The 18,523-nt window shown below is 39.4% G+C and overlaps 1 protein-coding gene across 5 annotated transcripts in view; it reads right to left on the bottom strand.

Moving 5' to 3' along the window:
- Nucleotides 1-17,978, bottom strand: part of grid2 (glutamate receptor, ionotropic, delta 2) — a 529,256-nt gene extending 511,278 nt beyond the window's left edge. For 2 of the 5 annotated variants that reach the window (XM_035950733.2, XM_055011389.1), the window contains exon 1: nt 16,818-17,975. In XM_035950733.2, coding sequence (XP_035806626.2) covers nt 16,818-16,905 — 88 coding nt within the window. In that variant the 5' untranslated portion in view covers nt 16,906-17,975. Of the gene's footprint in view, nt 1-16,817 lie in introns of all 5 variants that reach the window. The other 3 variants (XR_004847816.2, XM_035950732.2, XM_023275755.3) reach the window with 3 other exon arrangements.
- Between the last annotated feature and the right edge of the window lie 545 nt (nt 17,979-18,523).

The raw sequence follows: 18,523 nt of genomic DNA, 5'->3' as shown, positions 1-18,523 counted from the left end.
CTTCCACCTCTGTAGTGCATGAAGCATTCCTTTGATGACGGCTGTAGGTTATTCTACTGCACGCAATAACAAGCTTGATCATCAGATACATCGGTCTGAGTTGGTAACTGAAACAAATGCTATGAGCAACGATGTCATCACACTGTGCAATTATATTTCACACATAAAAAAAAACAAAAGATTAGTAGTAGCAATTACACCTTACTATCCAATCTGTCTTTCAAATTCTGTAACATCTAATTCAAGAGCAAGATCTGTTCAGAGCATTGAGCTCATACTTAGTGTCTTACAACCATAGCAAGACACTTCCAAGTCTTCACCTTCTCATTTCATTTGCAAAGTAGTCTTTCTCCGCCTACAGTACATTCTGAGATAGAGAAGGTCATTACCAATATTGACTGTTAACTCCTGTCAAAATGACAATGAGTCCAATTTAAATTGCTGCATCAACAGCTCTCTGACAACTTGGCTGAAATGTGAATGAGGGCAAATCAAATAAACTATGAGCAGACTACATAATTAGCTGCTGTTTAGCAACTTCCCACTGGACTGCATAATGTTTGCTCACTTTTCACATTTTACGTTGTCTCTTACTTCCACTGTTTTTCTCGAGTAAGGCTACATTTCAGTAGTGCTGTCATTTATCCCCTTCGGAGACTAAGGTCCATTACACATTACACAGTTTCACCCCTATATGCTGCATAGGCTTCATGCACACACACATTGGCACATTCTGCATTAATGCACCCATACACCAGTACATAGCCAGGCGGTTTTGTCATACATCCATGGTATAGTAACACACACAAGCACACACACATGCAGGCACACTGTACAGAGCATCGTGCACTGATGTGACCCTTATACTGTTCACACATACAGTACCAGAGCAGTCACACAGGCCTGATTTGGTTTGACTGCACTGTAACGCGCTGAGGTTAGATGGCTGTCCAATGTGCATAACCCTCGGCAACTACATGGAGATGGAAAAATAAGACTGTCTGTTCCCATATTCTGCTGAGCTGCTGAGCTGCACAGCCAGACAGGACAGCCCACAACAGGAGTGTGTGTGTAGCAACAGCTGACTGCCTTGATCTACCATTTGCAGCATGTACTGTACATCTGATATGCACATTCATTGATACAGACAGGCACACATATATAGAACATTTACAGTGTGCAATCACTCTCCCATATAGACAATTCTAGTCAAACTCATCAAAACCATTTGCAATTTGCTTAATCACATCTATTAAATTATAATATGATAATACAATTATGAGATGAACATCATATTTCCCCCTGCTGCAGGATTTACCATTTCCATAAAGATGCATTAAGCCCTGTTGTATTGAATTACCTTGATGTTACACTAAACCAGAAAATTTGTTTGTTGACATAATGCTATAATCCACCTGAAGACCTCTCATATGCGTGCGAACACATCTAAGCACAACACAAATCCATGACACAGTCCACAAAAATGTCCATACTGTCACGACAAGGTGACCATCAATAAAAAATGAGTTAACATGTGAACATGCATGCATTCATTCACATCTCTATTTGTCTGAAGTTAATTCCACTTTAATTCTGTATCTTGACTTTGGACTCTGCCTTGTAGCCTTGATATATACTAATCCACTCTTGCTTTCCCTCTCATCACTAAACCTTTCCTGAATTACAGCATTGTCCTATTGTGCATGCCCAGTTCTAAGCTCTGCTAACTCCCTTAAATGAGAGTGTATGTGTGTGAGTTTGTTTCTGAATGCGTGATTGCATGCACTATAGTTTTTTGGATAATGACAGATAGATGATTTGGAAATGGAACACAAATCACTATGACCTTTCCTCACAAGCATTTATATGCATACACAAAAAACACCCACTCATATTCTCTCCTGCGCACACACAGGTCACCGGAAATCAGTGGAATTAATAGGACCAAAAACAACAATATCCTGACGATTAGAGCTGGGACCTTCAGACTAAAGAGGATTTTCAGCTTAACTTTTTAAGATTTAGCTACAAGACTTATGCTCAGGACCACAGTGTAATTGAATAAGACATTTGCATAAGGATTACTACTACCCAGTTCTAATTCTTTTTATTTAATACAGCGAAGAGATATTTTCAGTCAAGTGAATAATGGTTATAAATAACAAAGGTAAAGCAAGCACACACTCACTCACTCTCTCTCACTGTGATGTGCAGAAGAGAAACTGACTTGCCCCACTGGATGAGTTAAAAGTAGAGTCAGAATACTTTCACTGACCAATCAGGAGTTTATTTCATTCTTCTGCACAGTAGAAACAACTCACAGTTTCAACATTTTACCTCAGAAAAAGAGTAGTAGAGATGCTCAATCAAGTTTCATGTCCAACAAAATGACAGGAAAAGCACCAAAACGAGAAACTAACATTCTGACTGTAACGTACAACTCAACAACAGAAGGAAAAGTCATGGAAGAGGTAATGTTCTGCGGTGTTTGCCAGCGGAAACCCACCAATACTGACAAGTAAGTGATGTTAGCCTGTCAATGTTACCAGCTGAGTAATTAACAGTGTTAAATTGTGTGTTAAACACACTTCACTATATAATATACCATAATGTTAACTGAGCACTAACCTATGGAACTGTGTGTAAAGGTGTTGTATTGACCACAAAAATACTTTTTGTGATGATGTGTAAAGATGTAAAAAACAACGTTTCACTGCAAGAATATATCTCATATTAAGTCATAAAAGTGACTTTTCTGCCTAGTAAAGTGAAAGGTGAATTTATTTGTTCAAAGACCAAGTGCGTTAAAAAGTTAATGCCGAGCCCTGCTTGAAGGGTCAAGAGAAGAAGCAAGAGATTCAAAATCTACTCAGCCTTATGACTTTCATTACAGTGCTCAAAGTGCAACTGCATTAGTGGTCACACTTCATACAGCATCCTATTACTTTGTATTTTATTAGGTTCTAGCTTTACCATATAACAAGGACGAGCTGGAGGACGGCAGACATGGGAAAATAAAGATGATAATGCAAATTATTAACTGCATCTGCATTATTTAAATATAGATTTAAAGAAAAAGAGATTAAAACCCTTGATAAATCAGAAAAAAAACGTGCAGTTACCTTTCAACAAACTGAAGTAATAAATAATGCAGTAGTTTTAAACAGTACTTCAAAAGACCTCTTCTCTATTATATACCCATTAAGCAGTTCTTTGTTCGTTGACTCCGTCCTCTATATCTGGATGCTACATTAAACAGAGACTGAGTCAAGCTGCAGACTGGTACCACGGTGACAAAGATAAAGGGGCTGATCAGTTTGCATAAACATTTGAGCTGAAAGACATGCACACTCCTCTGTAAAACAGAGAGAAAGCGAGAACAAATCTTCTCATAATTCACCCATGCAGCTTTGTCAGCTAACATTAGAAGCAATGGCATGAACTGAGACAAAATTCAAGAAATGTATCATATTTAATGCAGCCAAGCATCGTTAACATGTTTTTGATGATGAAAATTAATGGCAATGGCCTTGCAGCACTCAAAGAAACATAAATCTTACAGATACAACCCAGATGGCAAAATTATTTCCCTGCATTTGACTCCAAGTTGCAGTCAGGTGGATGCCCCCTTCTCAGAACTCTCGAAGGCCAAAATGCTAGGAGGAGTAGGAACAAAGAATGTTCCCTCCATGACCACATACTAGTTTATACAACTGGCTTCCTGTGACTCTCAAAAAATAAAAATAATCATTAGAAGACAAGTCAAATTCCCTGGATTGAATAAGATCTACTGAGATCTGTAACAGAATAAAAATGCAAGCAAGCAAGCAGACTTCATTGTAATGTGTATTGGATAGTTTTAAATGAAATGACAAATACGGCAACAAAATGATGTAATATTACTAATTATTTCTACTCCAGTGCACTGCCACTACAGTTATTGGCAGTGGTTGATTGAGTTCATTGATTACTAACTCATACAGCCACATTCAGATTGTTTTGTTTTGTTTCACATATTGTATAAAGAAATGTCTACACATGTAAAAAGTTGCAGTAAAAAGTCAATAAAAGGCAAAAGAAAAAAAGACAGAGAAAACATCCAAAATGCACTCTACTGCCACTAACTTATAGGTCAGGTATGCCAAATGAAGACAGACAGGGGAAAAGTGGACAGACACTTAAAGTAGTTAAATTGTCAGATTGAACAAGAGGGGAAAAGAATCCAAGAGGCCTCAGGCAATCATAGTGTATAGTCCTGAAAAAAAGCAATAAACCAAACAGTAGTAGTCTAAGTAAAGACACAACTCTCTTGTTGTAGCATTTTAGTGTTTAGTTGCATAGTTAATTGACTATTAATCACAATCACAAATTTGACCCTACATGATTAAATGAACATAGTCAACTAAGATATTGGTTTTTAAAATGTGTACATTGCTTATAAAAAAAGTAAAAAGGAAAATTTCTACACACAGGAAAGAGCCAATGTAGAGAAAATCAAATGACTTTACCTTTGCTAAATCTTAGAATGTTTTATTTCACTTCCTACGTTCTTTCTTACTTACTCTGTGAGGTGCACGGAATCGAGACAAAGAGGTTATTTTAAGTCTCATTTTGATGGAACGATGTGTACATTAGCAAGTATGTGGAAAGACATGGAAGTGAATGCAGTGCGCTGTTTATTTAAAAGTGAAATTGCAATAAAAATACTTTAAAATCGATCAATAACTGTGATGAATGATTACGCCCCAATATTTATCAAAATAATCCTGATTATCATTTTGGCCATGATGTTGCAGCCCCATGAGTCATTGTATATATTGCTGTATTCCCTGGTGCAACACATAATACACAGATTTAGAGGAGGTAATAACTCCGACTCTGCTTGCAGTACAGACTTTCCCTCACTTACTGTATAAATGAGTGCAGCTATGAAATGTTCTGTCTGAGGGATTCCACTGCTGTGCATTTACGAAGCTAGAAACAAGTACAATACACTTCGGACATTCACTGAGAGCAACAAAAAAAAGTCCCCTGTAAAGAATGAGGAAAAGACTACAAGCTTGATGAAAAGAAAACCAGCAATGTGAATCTTTCTTTGATTGTAGGTCAGCAGACGGTTAAAGCCTGGAGTGAAGAAAGTGCATGTGTGGGTAGGAGGGGGGACGGAGACAGTGAAGTCAAAGTAAAGCAAGTGAAAAGCAGAGGGGGGTGAGAGAAAGAGAGCCCAGAGGGTTGTCCACAGCCAGACAGGTTCTAATGATGCTGTCTCAATAACAGATCCCATTGTGCAAGAAGTACTGGCTGTGCTCCAGTGTAACACATTTCTTTAGAGGCTTTTGATTTGGAATCATAAAGGAAAAACATCTCATTGTGAAACTGAAACACAAAGTACATATATTTAAAAAAAAAAAAAAAAAAAGGTAGCATATAGCACTAAAATGGATGAAAATATATTTTCTTCAAAGAATTCTGCCACATACAGCTTTATATTATAAAATTTTAACATTTATTTGAAGAATGTCAATTACTGAAATGTAAAGAGTGACAAGAGTCTGAGGTGAAAAGCACAGTAATGACTATGGCTCCAAACAATGCCTGAATCTATATATGTCTAGAATGATGGTTTTGTAAGCCTCAAAGTCCATCATACATAAAGCAGCAAAACAGTTCCCAGGAGCTACCTGCAGTACCCAACATTCAACTCATTTAATCTGGATGCTGCAACTATTACAGCGGCAGTGTAATAAGCACCAAAAAAATGCAGCCATAATCAATATGCTAGCCCTCTTGCTACCAGTCCCTGAGGCATTCATTGCTGTAAATAACAATGAAGTTTTTATTCGACCTGCTTGAGGACAGAAATTTGTAAGCCATTATAAATCTATGATTTATGAAAGTTGGAGGCATTTGAGTGACAAGAAGTTGTAGATTTATGAAGATATACACACAAGAGTTTTATATGCATATAGGTGGGAGAATACCTGTGGCTGTACAATGACTGTGTGTGTGTGTGGTATATATATATATATATATATATATATATATATATATATATATATATATATATATATATATATATATATATATATATATATATATATATATATACAATAAAATTGGCCTACAATAGAACCTGCAGTGATGCATTTAGACCCCTATCACATTTTCATCATGTAGTGCTGTTTGAATGGCCAACGTAGCTAACTCCAGCTCCCTACTGTTACTGTCCGTCTAGCATGTTTGAAAATGCCTAATATTGTTTGTACTTCATGCAGTGTCTGCATAAATCAGTTCACAGGACAGCTTTTAAGCCTCAGGACCTGTGGTAATGTAAAGTAGTGGATGCTCATCTGCATGGATGCACATGGTTTGACTGTTAAACATGTAGAGCTATATATATTATATTTACCAGAGCAATGAATGCCACATTTTAATAACTTGGTCATAAGGGACAAAATCATGAAATTAATATAAAGACAATATAAAAATATTTTACAAATATTCTGCATTTTGTGTTGTATTTTACTACATCATTGGTATTTCAGTGTACTAATGGTGCCTCTACAGCAGTGAATGAGTCAGCAAGTGCTGCTTTTATCATCTGCTCATTAGTGCTAGAAAAAGTCGCCTAAAATCAATATCATGATTAATTGTCACAATTACCTCAGTATCGATTCATTTTTCAGTTACTTCTAATTTACACACAAGTGTACAGCATCTACCCTTAAACTAGACATTTACTTATTTGGATCCCCTGGTAACATATTTTTAATCTTAAATTGTAAGAACACTTTGGTTTCAACAAGGCAAAATCTGTATTTTAGTCCTCTGCTGTTTGAACTGTACCAAAAACTGCACATAAGACTAACATTTCTGTCAGATTCACTGTTTCAGAACTATATTTATCATTTACTATAAAATAAAGGTTTCCAAACATTCCTTAAGAGGCGTTACATGTGTTTCAGATACACATTCTCCATGTTAGGTTGTACCTAATTGAATTCTCTTTGCTTAATTGTAATCTAATATATGTTTATCTACAAGCTTTAAAAAATAAAATAAAAATCCAGGGTATGTTTACCATTTTCTTCATGTCATTATGCAAGTTCTTGGTTATTATACACCAAATTATACTCCCATGCATTCAATTTAAGCTAAAAAAAAATACATTATTCATTACAAAAAAAACACATGTGAGCCATAAATACACACATATAAATATCTCACTCTGAAACCTGTGGATTAATTTAAATTTCTGAGTAGCCAGTGATAACAAAAACAAGTGTTCGATAATCAGTTACACTTTGGCTGCAGTGGGACATTTAATAAGAACTACAGGTGTAGAAGGAGGCAGCGGTCTGTGAGTCAGACTATTCCAGCCATGACTAACACACAACTGGTTTAGTTGGATCTGATGTGCGTTACAACACATTACATTACAACAGCAAGGAAAGAGAGTGTGCTTAATCCACCATCTATCAAGCTCTCACCTTCTCCTTTATGTCTGATTCGGGAAGTTAAATCACAGTTTAAACAGATCAACATTAAGTGTCTAAATACAGTAATGTACTATTGTAGGCACGAGAAGCAACAATAGCCTTTAATGATTAATGAGGGCATGAACAAAAGTGGCCAATTCCTCTGTGTCGGCACACAGATGAGAGAATTTTCTCAATGCAAAAATGCAAACCATATGTGAATATCTGCTCTTACTGATCTCACCCACTCAGTTTGTTGATTTTCTTTTTCTGACGCTAAGGGAACACTAGACTGAAAGCTACAATCCAGATGGGCACATGCAGGCAGCTTTGTGACGTGTTGCCAAGTGTGTCAGACAAACAAACAAACAGCACATTACAAATCCATGACTGTGATTAGCAAAGTGCTTAACACCACTCAGTTCCGATGCCTGTTTCTGTAATCACTGACAGCATATTAAACATCAAGAGGGAGGTGGAGATAAAAGGGAGAGAGGAGCGCAATGCAGGGAGGGAAAACAGGGAGAGAGGAGGGGAAAACTATAAGGGGAGATACAATACAGGTACTGAGGAAAAAATAGCCTAACATAGATAATAATAGGAGTCTTCATGCGCTCTAAACCCACCACAAATTTGTAAAACCAAATGTGAAAACAGAACAAGTAAAACTCAACCAAAGCATACTAGCCACAGCAGTGATATATATCTGGTCTTCAATTTAGGTGTAATTTTGTCAACTCTTTGGGTAATTTATTGTTTTGCTATGACCACATATGTCTATGTTAGTATCCTCTAGCAGCTGCGTATCCACACAAGTGCTGCAGTGGCTGCATACAGTGTTTACTCAGAAAAGCTGCAGACATTAAAAAATGACAAATGCTGAATGTAACAAACTTTGTATTTTGGATTCACTACAACATGTCAACAGTAAAAGATATTGCCAAAAGGTCATATTCCAAAATGGTTCAAGCAAGGTCTGCATGTCTGATGTATTGTCAAACTATTTTTCCTTTGAATTATCATCTTCATTTGTTGCATGTACTTGTTTAATGTTGTATATGGTACACTTAGAGTTGTTGTGTTTTAGTGACATTAAACAGTCTAAATTGATTAATTCCAAAAATCAGCAAAAGAATAGCAAATCCCAATCAAAATGTCTTTGTCTTCCTTTGACATTTCAGTCATCCTCTTGTACTGTACCTGCCAACAATAAAAAAAAAAAAGAACTTCAAGTATGAACACCATCTTACTAATAACGGGTTTGTGCATCAATGTTGAAAGTTTTTAAGATAGAAACAGAATGCATCAAGGAATTTGTTCGTGTCCATCATTTGTAAATGAACTACTTTTCTCTCCATATAGAAAGCGGATCCATTGGATTATTGTGAAAATGAATGACCACAAGGCATGCATGCACTTGTATTGGAGTGGCTTTAGCACAACGCATTTCATAGCCAGCCATCTTCATACTTCACTGTTCAATGAATCATTTACGAATGAGTGAAGCAAGGAAAGCCTGTAAAAGAAATCATACTTGGATTTTCCAAATGCTTTATGTGTGTTAATATGCTGATTTTCGTGATGGTGTGTGAGTTTTTTATGTGCCCTTTTGCATGCGCATACAAGCGCACATGCTTTAGTTTATATGCATGTATGCACGATGTAGAACAAACTTGCCAAAGTCAGGCTTTCTGTGTTTTATAGTCCCATGAAAAGTCGCCTGTCCATGATTTGTTGTAGAGGAAGTAATTCAGAGGAGGGAGGCACTGCCAGCAAATTATACTGGCACTCACATACATGCATGTATATAAACACATAAATATACACACCCACCCATGCTGGCATGTGTCCATACACTCAGATTGTGGTCTGGAAGTGTGCTCACAAATGTGCACTTGGAGATGCATGGGCTTTAGACAAGATGCACGCTGCTTAATGCATGAGCATGCTCACATACATTCATGCCTGAGATGTTCACACAAATGCAGTACATACATGAAAATACATTTTATGCACATTCAGGGCACACTCTGCACCAGGGAGATACAGTGCAGACTGCTAGAAAACTAAAACAGCATGTGTATCGACATACAGACAGCAAAGAAGACCATGACGAACCGAGAAAGGGGAAGGAGAGGGCAGCTGCAAATATAGACTGTACTGCAAGAATGTGCAAAGTACAGAATAGATGAACACCAGACAAGAACGCTTACACTGTACAGTAAAAGTCACAGACTTACATGGGCACACACGCACGCACGCACACACACACACACACACACACAGACACACAGAGAGAGAGAGAGAGAGAGAGAGAAAAGTCACACTAGTCCTTGAAAAGACTTTTCTAAGTTTTCTCATCATTGAAATGATTTCGTAGACTTACTGCACATTAAACATTCTTTCCAAAGAGGACTCCCTACATACAAACTCTATTACTCTTCTGCATTTCTCTGTTTATTCTGTTTATATTAAAACTATTGCTAAATAGTGTGATCAATTCTTTAGTGTGTTAATATAAGTTTGGTTAGAGAGCTGCAAGTATGAATAGTTGCTGTTCTGGTTTTGAAGTAATAAGAATGCATGTATTTCTCATATAGCTTGCAACCAAAACATTAATGGTAAACGTGTTATGTGCCATTATTGCAAAGTACTTAAACATATGAATTTCTCAAATTCTGCAGAATGAAAGGAACTATTGTAAGTTTTACTCAGTCACATTGTCCAGAAAACTCTGGATAGAATTGCATCTGTCAGCTTATGTCATGTCTACTGCATGACAGAATTTTGTCTTACGAATATCATCGTTGTCAGTTAATCTGTTGATTGTTTTCTCAAATAACTGATTAGTTGATTGATCTATAAAATGTCAGAAAATGGTGAAAAATATTGATCATTGTTCCCCAAAGCCCATGATGATGTCCTAAAATTTCTTGTTTTTTCCACAACCCAAAGATATTCAGTTTACTGTCATAGAGGAGGAAAGAAACTAAAAAATGTTAAATTTTAAGAACCTGGAGTCAGAGAATTTTCTATTATACTTTTTTATAAATTAGAAAAATTCATACAATTCAATCCAATTAACTTCCGGGTACCATGCAGTCTCTGTAACCAGATAGCTTTTCTGTCCTTAAATAAAACATTGAGCAGAAAATGTGAAAATATTAACACTTTGAATAAAATACAGAGTACAGAGCCAATATTTTAATACATATATTGTGTGTAGTTAACCTACATGTATGTACACAAGTGGTTTAAGTCTATCTCAAAAAACATTAGCTGACAATTGTTCTGGCGAACAACAAAGATTCTTGTCCTCAGATGACATTATACGTGTCGACCAGATAAACACACAACATACAACACAATCATCCGGGAACAAGAGCCTGTGTTGTACAAGTCCTTCCCAGGCCATCTGGTCTGTTCTACCTGCATCACTGACTGATGTGGTGAGATGAAGCACCTTCAGCAGGGCTGGCCTATCTCTCTTCGCCTACATCTGTGGTCAACCTCAGACAAGCAATCACACTTCTTCTCACAGCTATCTGTCAGTCCATCTCAACCTCAGAAACACACACGCACATATTCTCTCTTTTTCCTGTGTCTGTGTGGCCTGGTTAAGAGTTCTGCCTCAGTGACCAGGTACAGACGTCAGAGCTGTCTCTTTCTTTCCCTCACAAGAGGATGCGTAACAGTCTCAAAAATCGCACAAACATACAGAAAGCAGACACATGGTTTGCACCTCTGCGAATCATAATCACATACACATAAAACACTAGTGGTCAGGCACACAGAAAGATGAGGTGCTAAATCCTCCCAGTCAAAGATAGCATGGGCCAGCACATCTGTCAACACTCGGATATATAACTCAAGAGATATGAAGCATTTAACACACACTGCCTATCCCCACCCTACTAAACTGGCGTGTAACTACAGATTAAAATACATGTGTGCAACCACACACAAACAGAAATGATAGCTCCAAAGAGGAAGCAGTGTTGACAGCTGTGAATCTTGTAGACAAAACCAGACAGGATCAACCATTCATGCACGCTGAGGTGTTTAGAAATCCTCCTCCAAGGAACAACCAGAATAGCATCAAAGGAACAAATATACCATATGCCCCCATCCCACAGTCCTTCACCAAAAATATCTCTTCCTCTCACCACTGTTAGGGGATTGAGCCCCCCCATTGCGCACACTGTATAATCTCTGCGTCAATCCCTCACTTCTTTCCTCATAACCTTAACAATAAATCCCTTTCACCTTAATAACACAAATCTATCATACCTGACCTTTTCCACAACAGGACATAGAGAATTGCACAATAAACTGAAAGTCTATTCGAAATCTGTCAATAAACACGACAGTCATTAAACATATTTCCATTGCATATCATCATGTACAGTTTGTGCTTTGAAAGACAATCAGAAATTTGAGGAAATTATGGTTTCCGAAAATCTACTTACAGTTTTAATTATCTGGAATAAACCATTCGAGTTGTCTTTCAACAGCTATGTGGTCCCTGTGAATTCATTCCAATGTTATTTAGTGTGTATCCCAACAATCTATCACAATTGTGGATATTTGCTTCCCTGCCTAAAATCTGCATCATTCAAAATTAGCTGACATGTGTTCCATAGAACTAAGGGCTAAACAACAGTAATAGACAAATGAGGTTGTAGCAAATGGATCTCAGTGGACCTCAGTAATGAGTCTCATGTCACATTCATTGGCCCAATTTTAGGACCACACTTGCTGGTTTTAAGTAGTCAAATTAGGCAGGTTAAGTGTTTCGAGTCGCACCCTTCAAATGGTGCATCAGGGAGGAATCTGATTGTTCACAAATTTATTCTGCAGCAGCATAACGACTGCCAGAGTCATAAAAAAAAATATCTTGAGTGTCTTGCAAGAGAATTCTGATCTCAACTTCATTGAGTCACTCTGGCACTACAGGAGCAATTGAGACAGGCTAAATAAACAGCACAATTGTTGCAAGCTCTCCAACATGTCTGGAACAACCTACCAGCCAAGCACCTTGAAAAATGAGCACCTACAAGAACTGAAGCTGCTTTGGAAGGTGGTTTTGCATCCTCATTTTACCTTAGTGCCTAAAACATAGGCACAATACTGTGGAAATGTTTAAGGCACTTGTAACCAACCTCATCTTTTTAGCGAGGCTTTTTCTCGGTCCGTTTGAAGCCCTTACAAAGTAGTCTATGTTTCAATTCATGACTTTGGTTTTACTCAAATAATGTTAGCATCTGTTTGGTGTAATTGTTTAATCATGCACTGTCTAAAAATTACTTAAATTCTAGAGGTTAGTTACTTTAAAAGCACATAAATATTTCACTGTTTGAAAAAGAAATGCTGGGAAATCCAAAATTCTCAAATATATACATGCTCTCGTCAAATAATTATGGATTGTATGATGTATGATATTAATCTTAAATCTTAAACCAAACAAGAAAATTCAACAGTACAGACTTGGAAAATCTAGTTTATTATGGCATTATTATCATATGGCATATATGCTGCATATATGTGTGTGACAGACAGAGAAAAGTACACAAATGCAGTAAATACAGCCAGCATCTTTACCTCCTCTGTGATGCATGATGAGCCAGTGGTTGTACTCTGCCACACTGTGTGGCTAAAAACCAGTCAGACTGCAAAGTGAGGACTTGGCTGAATAAATCTCAGGCACTTTTTATGTGTATATAATCAAGAAGACACACAACAATCCATACGTCCGAGCTTTATGTGTGTCTATGTCACTTTCTTTTTAACACACACACACACACACACACACACACACACACACACACACACACACACACAGAGTCCATGCGAACAGCCCTCACAGAGCACGGATCCATTGGCATGCAGAACACGACGCAGTGAGGGCCAAGAGGCAAACGGTCCCCCCCTTCCTTCTGCATGCTGATCATTAGAGAGACAAAGTGAGAGAGAGAAAAAGAGAAAGAAAGGGAGAGATGGACGAGGCAGCAGCGCCAGCTCCCCAGCAGCTCAATCACATTTAATGTCTGGACAGAGCAAGATGAAAACGTCTGCCGGTCAGAGCTGTTAATATCACCAAAAGAATGGCAACTCAGTTATTGGATGACAGGTTTGCGGTGTGGACGGCTAAAACGCTATGGCGACACAAAGTCTACCTTCAACAACGCCTTTCACTTTTTTTGTCTCCCATCTTTTCTCCCTTTGATATACATCTCTCTTTGTCTATCCCTCCCTCTCCTCCCCTCATTCCATCTTTAACAGCAACAAAGAGATTAAAGAGGGATTACTTCTGACTTGTCAATGTGATGTGCCTGCTGGGTATGGTACTTTTTCTTTCTCATGCAGTCCTAAGTCAATATGATGCGCACACACACACATACACATACACACACACACACTGAGTGTGAGAGAGAGAGAGAGAGAGTGAGAGAGTCAGCATTTTATGAGTTGTAGAGGAGATGAGGAGGGGAAAAAAATTATCTCCTCTTGCACAATGCTAAATTTTGACTTATAGAAACTTGTAAGTGTGGCTTCTCCTTTCTTGAAACAATAGCACCTTTTGAGAGGAAACAATAACAGGAAAAAAGCCTCCCTGTACTTGTGTTGACTGCATCCATACCCTACTTTATCTGCTGTTTCCAAGGTCTGCTGAAGAAGTGAGGATAAGGAAAGGGACAGCTGAGGGACAGAGTGTGTGAGAGAGAGAAGAGAGAAGTATTGTTTTGGGGGTGATAACCTTTTGTTGTGATTCAAAGTACTTGCGGCAAGCAGGGAAATGAACTATTGATTAGAAATAAGGTGGTGGGGATAGAGAAAGGAGAGAAAAGACACAATGTCCGAAATCACAGCAGCCAACCAGCCACCCACACTGATCCTTTGTCCTAAAATACAGACACATGCATGCACATACGCTTGTATGTGCAGGGAAAAAGCAACCCCCACAACACTCTGCTTAAATTAAGTTGTAACTAAGCAGGAATAATTTCAGCAAACCAATGAACTACTCACTGACTCCACTGTCTATTCTACTAATTGAAAACCACTCACTGCCCTGGTTTCCACTACAGAATCACTGAGGAATAGCTGTGTTTTCTCATTATTTGTGTCACTAAATGTGCTCCTTAGACATATATGGGATTTGTATGGATTATGTTGCAAACTGGAGGTGATTTGAGGGCTTCAATTTCTGTAAATCCTATGTTTGCACAGCTTAATACTCAATGTATTTACCTGGTATTTCAAGAACAGGTTTTTATATTCCAGTCCAAAAAACTCAATTAAGCTTACATGTTATTGGTCAACTTCTAAGAGTCTATTTGACAAACAACACACAATCACAAGTACAACGAAAATTACAATATCGACCCAGTTAGCCTATACATAATGAACAATTCTTTTCAGTTCAGTTCAGTTATCCACTTTCAGTCGCTGACAACTAGCCTACATAGATCCCTATCTTAGTCTTGGCAACAATACAAAAGCCCACTTATACAAAAGTCAAACTGCTAACGCTCTTATCTCAAGAAACTTACAGTCAGTGACCAGGTAAAGTTTCACAGTCTTCTTCGGAGATACTTGCAGAGCACAAGCCTGCCACTGATATCAAACCATCCAGTCACAGGATGATCTGTCTAACCAGTGGATTACCACCACAACCCCTGCAGGGCCACAAACACAGCCTGCAATTCTGGACGTAGGATGGAGCTTCTCTGGGCACTTATAACATCAAGAATACCCCATCAGCATCCTGTTATACTGTGGTATATGTCTTTATAATCTTATTCAAAAATCCTTGAAGAGGATTAAACTGTCATTTCATAACTCTGCACCATCAGTAATGTTTAATTTCCCCAACAAGAGATTTCATCTCAGATTGATTGGCACACCAATCCAATATTTCATTTCCCACCGTTTACAAATTAGACAATATGCATTCACTGTCAACTTGACTCCATCTTATTCATTTGGCCATGTTGTTGTGAGTCTGATTTGAGGCAGGAGCTTGGTCTGCAGCCCACAGAAGCCTTCTAACAGATCCAGCTCTTGGCAAACTGAGGTCAGGTAGCCACTAAACTGGCCTGAGGTTACTTGTGTGAATCAGTGGGCCAGAAATGGATCAAACTGGCCAGTTGTCCCTCTCTGGCAGCAGCAGCTTTGGTTCATAATGTGGATTTTTTTGGGCGGGCAGCGCATGAGTGTGTGTTAAAATCTGGATGTGATCTTGACCATGCAACGCGGTCTAAAAACAGTTCAACACACACAGGTGCTTATCTATCTGCTAGTGTGTGTGCGCGTGTGTGTGTGTGCGCGCATTTACTCGTCACCCTCATTCACGCGCCCACACACTGCTCTCCCCCCTCTCTCTATGGTCTATCGCCCATTCCAGGCCACAGAGTTGTGCAACGATTATGTGTGCCCACCACCACCTCGCGTCCTCATCTCATCCTGCAAGGCACGCTCTCCACTGTCATCTCTCTCCCTCTCTCTCCCCCATCTCAACCCCCTCCCTACACTCCCACTCTCTTCCCAACCTATAGCCGGAGCCCGAGGTGCCGCTTCATCCACTGAAAGAGTCCGCTCCTTGATATCGAAATCACACTCAACACAACAGTGCCACGCTATGCCGGTGGTGGTGGAAGGCACAAAAGACGTTAGGACATATAACATTTTTTTTCCGACTGGCACTGCAGCAGCTCACGAGGGAAGGTGGTAATGCTATTGTGCTTCTGTAAAAAAAATCTATAAAATCTGATGCCATCCAGGATAATCCTTTTCCCATGCAGGGCAACATCACGCCATCCTAAACCACCTGTTTTTTGTGCATCATGAGCCCAGATAGGCATCCTTATATGTGGAATTCAAGGAAATTGCTGCAAGTGCAGTCCCTTTGCTTGGCATTACTGATCAATGCATAGCCATTATTGATATTACCAACCACCAAGAACAAACTACTGAATAGGATTTGAGTTTTACATATGTAACTGATGCTCCAAAATGCTCCAACTCAAATGCAAACTTGACATGACGCATTACAGATGCCCAATTCATTTTCTATAACAGCCTGTAAAGAAGTAAATTTGCAAAAAAAAAAAATCTAATCAAATCAAAATGTGCTACAGTATCTACATCGTGAATGCAACAGACTACATTCATAGAAAAGCTCACTTAATGAAACAGTGCGTCAAAGAAATCGCCAGCAGTGCTGTGATTTAAGCAGCGCCGCGCATATCAAGGCTGAAACCTCGTCTGTTTCCTGAGACGCACACAGAGCCTCGTTGTGGATGCAATTTAGTGAAGGGAAAAAGCACAGTAACTTACCGATATGGATGATCGAATCCGAGAGCACCGACTTCCACTCCTGGCTCCAGAGCACGGCAACGAGCAACATAGCCGCGATAACTTTCATTATGTCCACAGATATTTCCCCCCGAAAAGAAAAAAAAAACAGCGAAAACTACAAGCTCTCTGAGTGAGAGCCAACAGAGTTAAAATCCCGAGAACCGGAGCTTCCCTTTTTTTTAGTCCATCTGTAGGGTTGTCAAGGAAATTCCCGGTAATCTCTGCCTTGATGTGTTTTCTTTGGAGCGTAACGCTTTTGCCTGTGGATGAAAAGAGCAAGAGATTCCTGGGTAGTCATAGACTGGAACCCTGTTGAAATTCCTTCCAACATTAAATCATATTCTGGGCGAGTAGAAAGAGAGACGCTGAGCCGCAGAGGAAACAAACCGCATCCAAACGCCGACGCGTTAATGCGAGCTGAGGGGCTGGGGGATGTGGCCACTCATTTACAGGGATAAATCTGTAACCATTCGATCATGTAAAAACGGGGAAAACCTTGTTATCTTGAAAAGCAGGTCCCGCTATAATGACCCGAGATCCCCAGCCTTTCAGACCTGGCGACGCAGTTTCCCCCCTGCACCAATCACCAAACCACCAGCAGCAGCAGCAGCAGCAGCAGCCTCAGCGGACCAAGCCAACGGCCAAAACTTCCATTTCTCCCAGGGGTTTTTAAAAAAATGTTTCCTTCACTCAGCCACTCTTTGAATGCCACCAAAGACAGAGCACACAGACGAACCCAGAAGCGACTTTTGTTTGAGGGGAAAGAAATGCCAAATGATAGAAAGCCTTGTCACATGGCATTATCATTGGAGAGGTACCATATTCCGAAATTGTCTGTAGCTTCCTGTAGAGATGAAACAGAGATTGAGATGCTCTATAATGAACGAGCTACTGTTTCTTTTCTGCGTCAGGAAGAGAGGGGAGAAAAATAAAGAGATATTTTGAGGGAAAAAAATGAACCGAGGGTGTGCGCAACGACACTCCGCGGTCCGCACTCCGTATGCGGGTACTCGCGTCAGCCCCAGCTCTCACGGTGGCTGGTGAAGAAGAGGTATACTGCGTCCGTGTGGGTGAGAGAGGGGAAGAGAGAGGGGGAGAGAGAGAGAGAGAGAGAGAGAGAGAGCGATGGAGGGGGGGCAGATGAAAAGGAGGAGGAGGAGGGAGGAGACCCAAGAGAGAAGGGGAAAAAAGAGAGAGCGAAAGACAGCAACTATGAGCACCAGCAGTTGCCAGCCAGGGTGCTCATCTACTGTCTGGAATTACCTTGGTGAAAGACAGAGATGAAATATGAGGGAGGGGTGGAGGGATGCAGAGTGGAGTCTAAAAGGAGAGACAGATGGATGAAGAGAGGTGTAATGTGCCAACCTTAGCTCTGTCATGGGCACTTGAGGCTGCCATTGACCTGCTGTATAACCCCTCCTCAGCCAAACGTGTGAGCCCTAGTTGATTATTACTTGTGATATGAGTTTATCTGGGGCATCTACACTGATAAGCTCAAGGATTTAACCTTGCTGTGGTATTGTTTTGACAGAATCCTGTATCATGTCGTGTATTAACATTCAGACTTTCAACGTTTATACTTTCCCCTGAATCCTAATGGCTTCTATTTCTCATTATGAACTACTGCATTTCCTTTTCCGGCAACTGACCTCCCATCCTCTTGTCCATCTATTCTGTCCACTCCT

Source organism: Amphiprion ocellaris, chromosome 6, assembly GCF_022539595.1.
Source record: "Amphiprion ocellaris isolate individual 3 ecotype Okinawa chromosome 6, ASM2253959v1, whole genome shotgun sequence".
In the NCBI taxonomy this organism is placed as follows: domain Eukaryota; kingdom Metazoa; phylum Chordata; class Actinopteri; family Pomacentridae; genus Amphiprion; species Amphiprion ocellaris.
The sequence above is the reverse complement of the archived record's forward strand: the minus strand, read 5'-3'. Positions and strand labels throughout refer to the sequence as shown.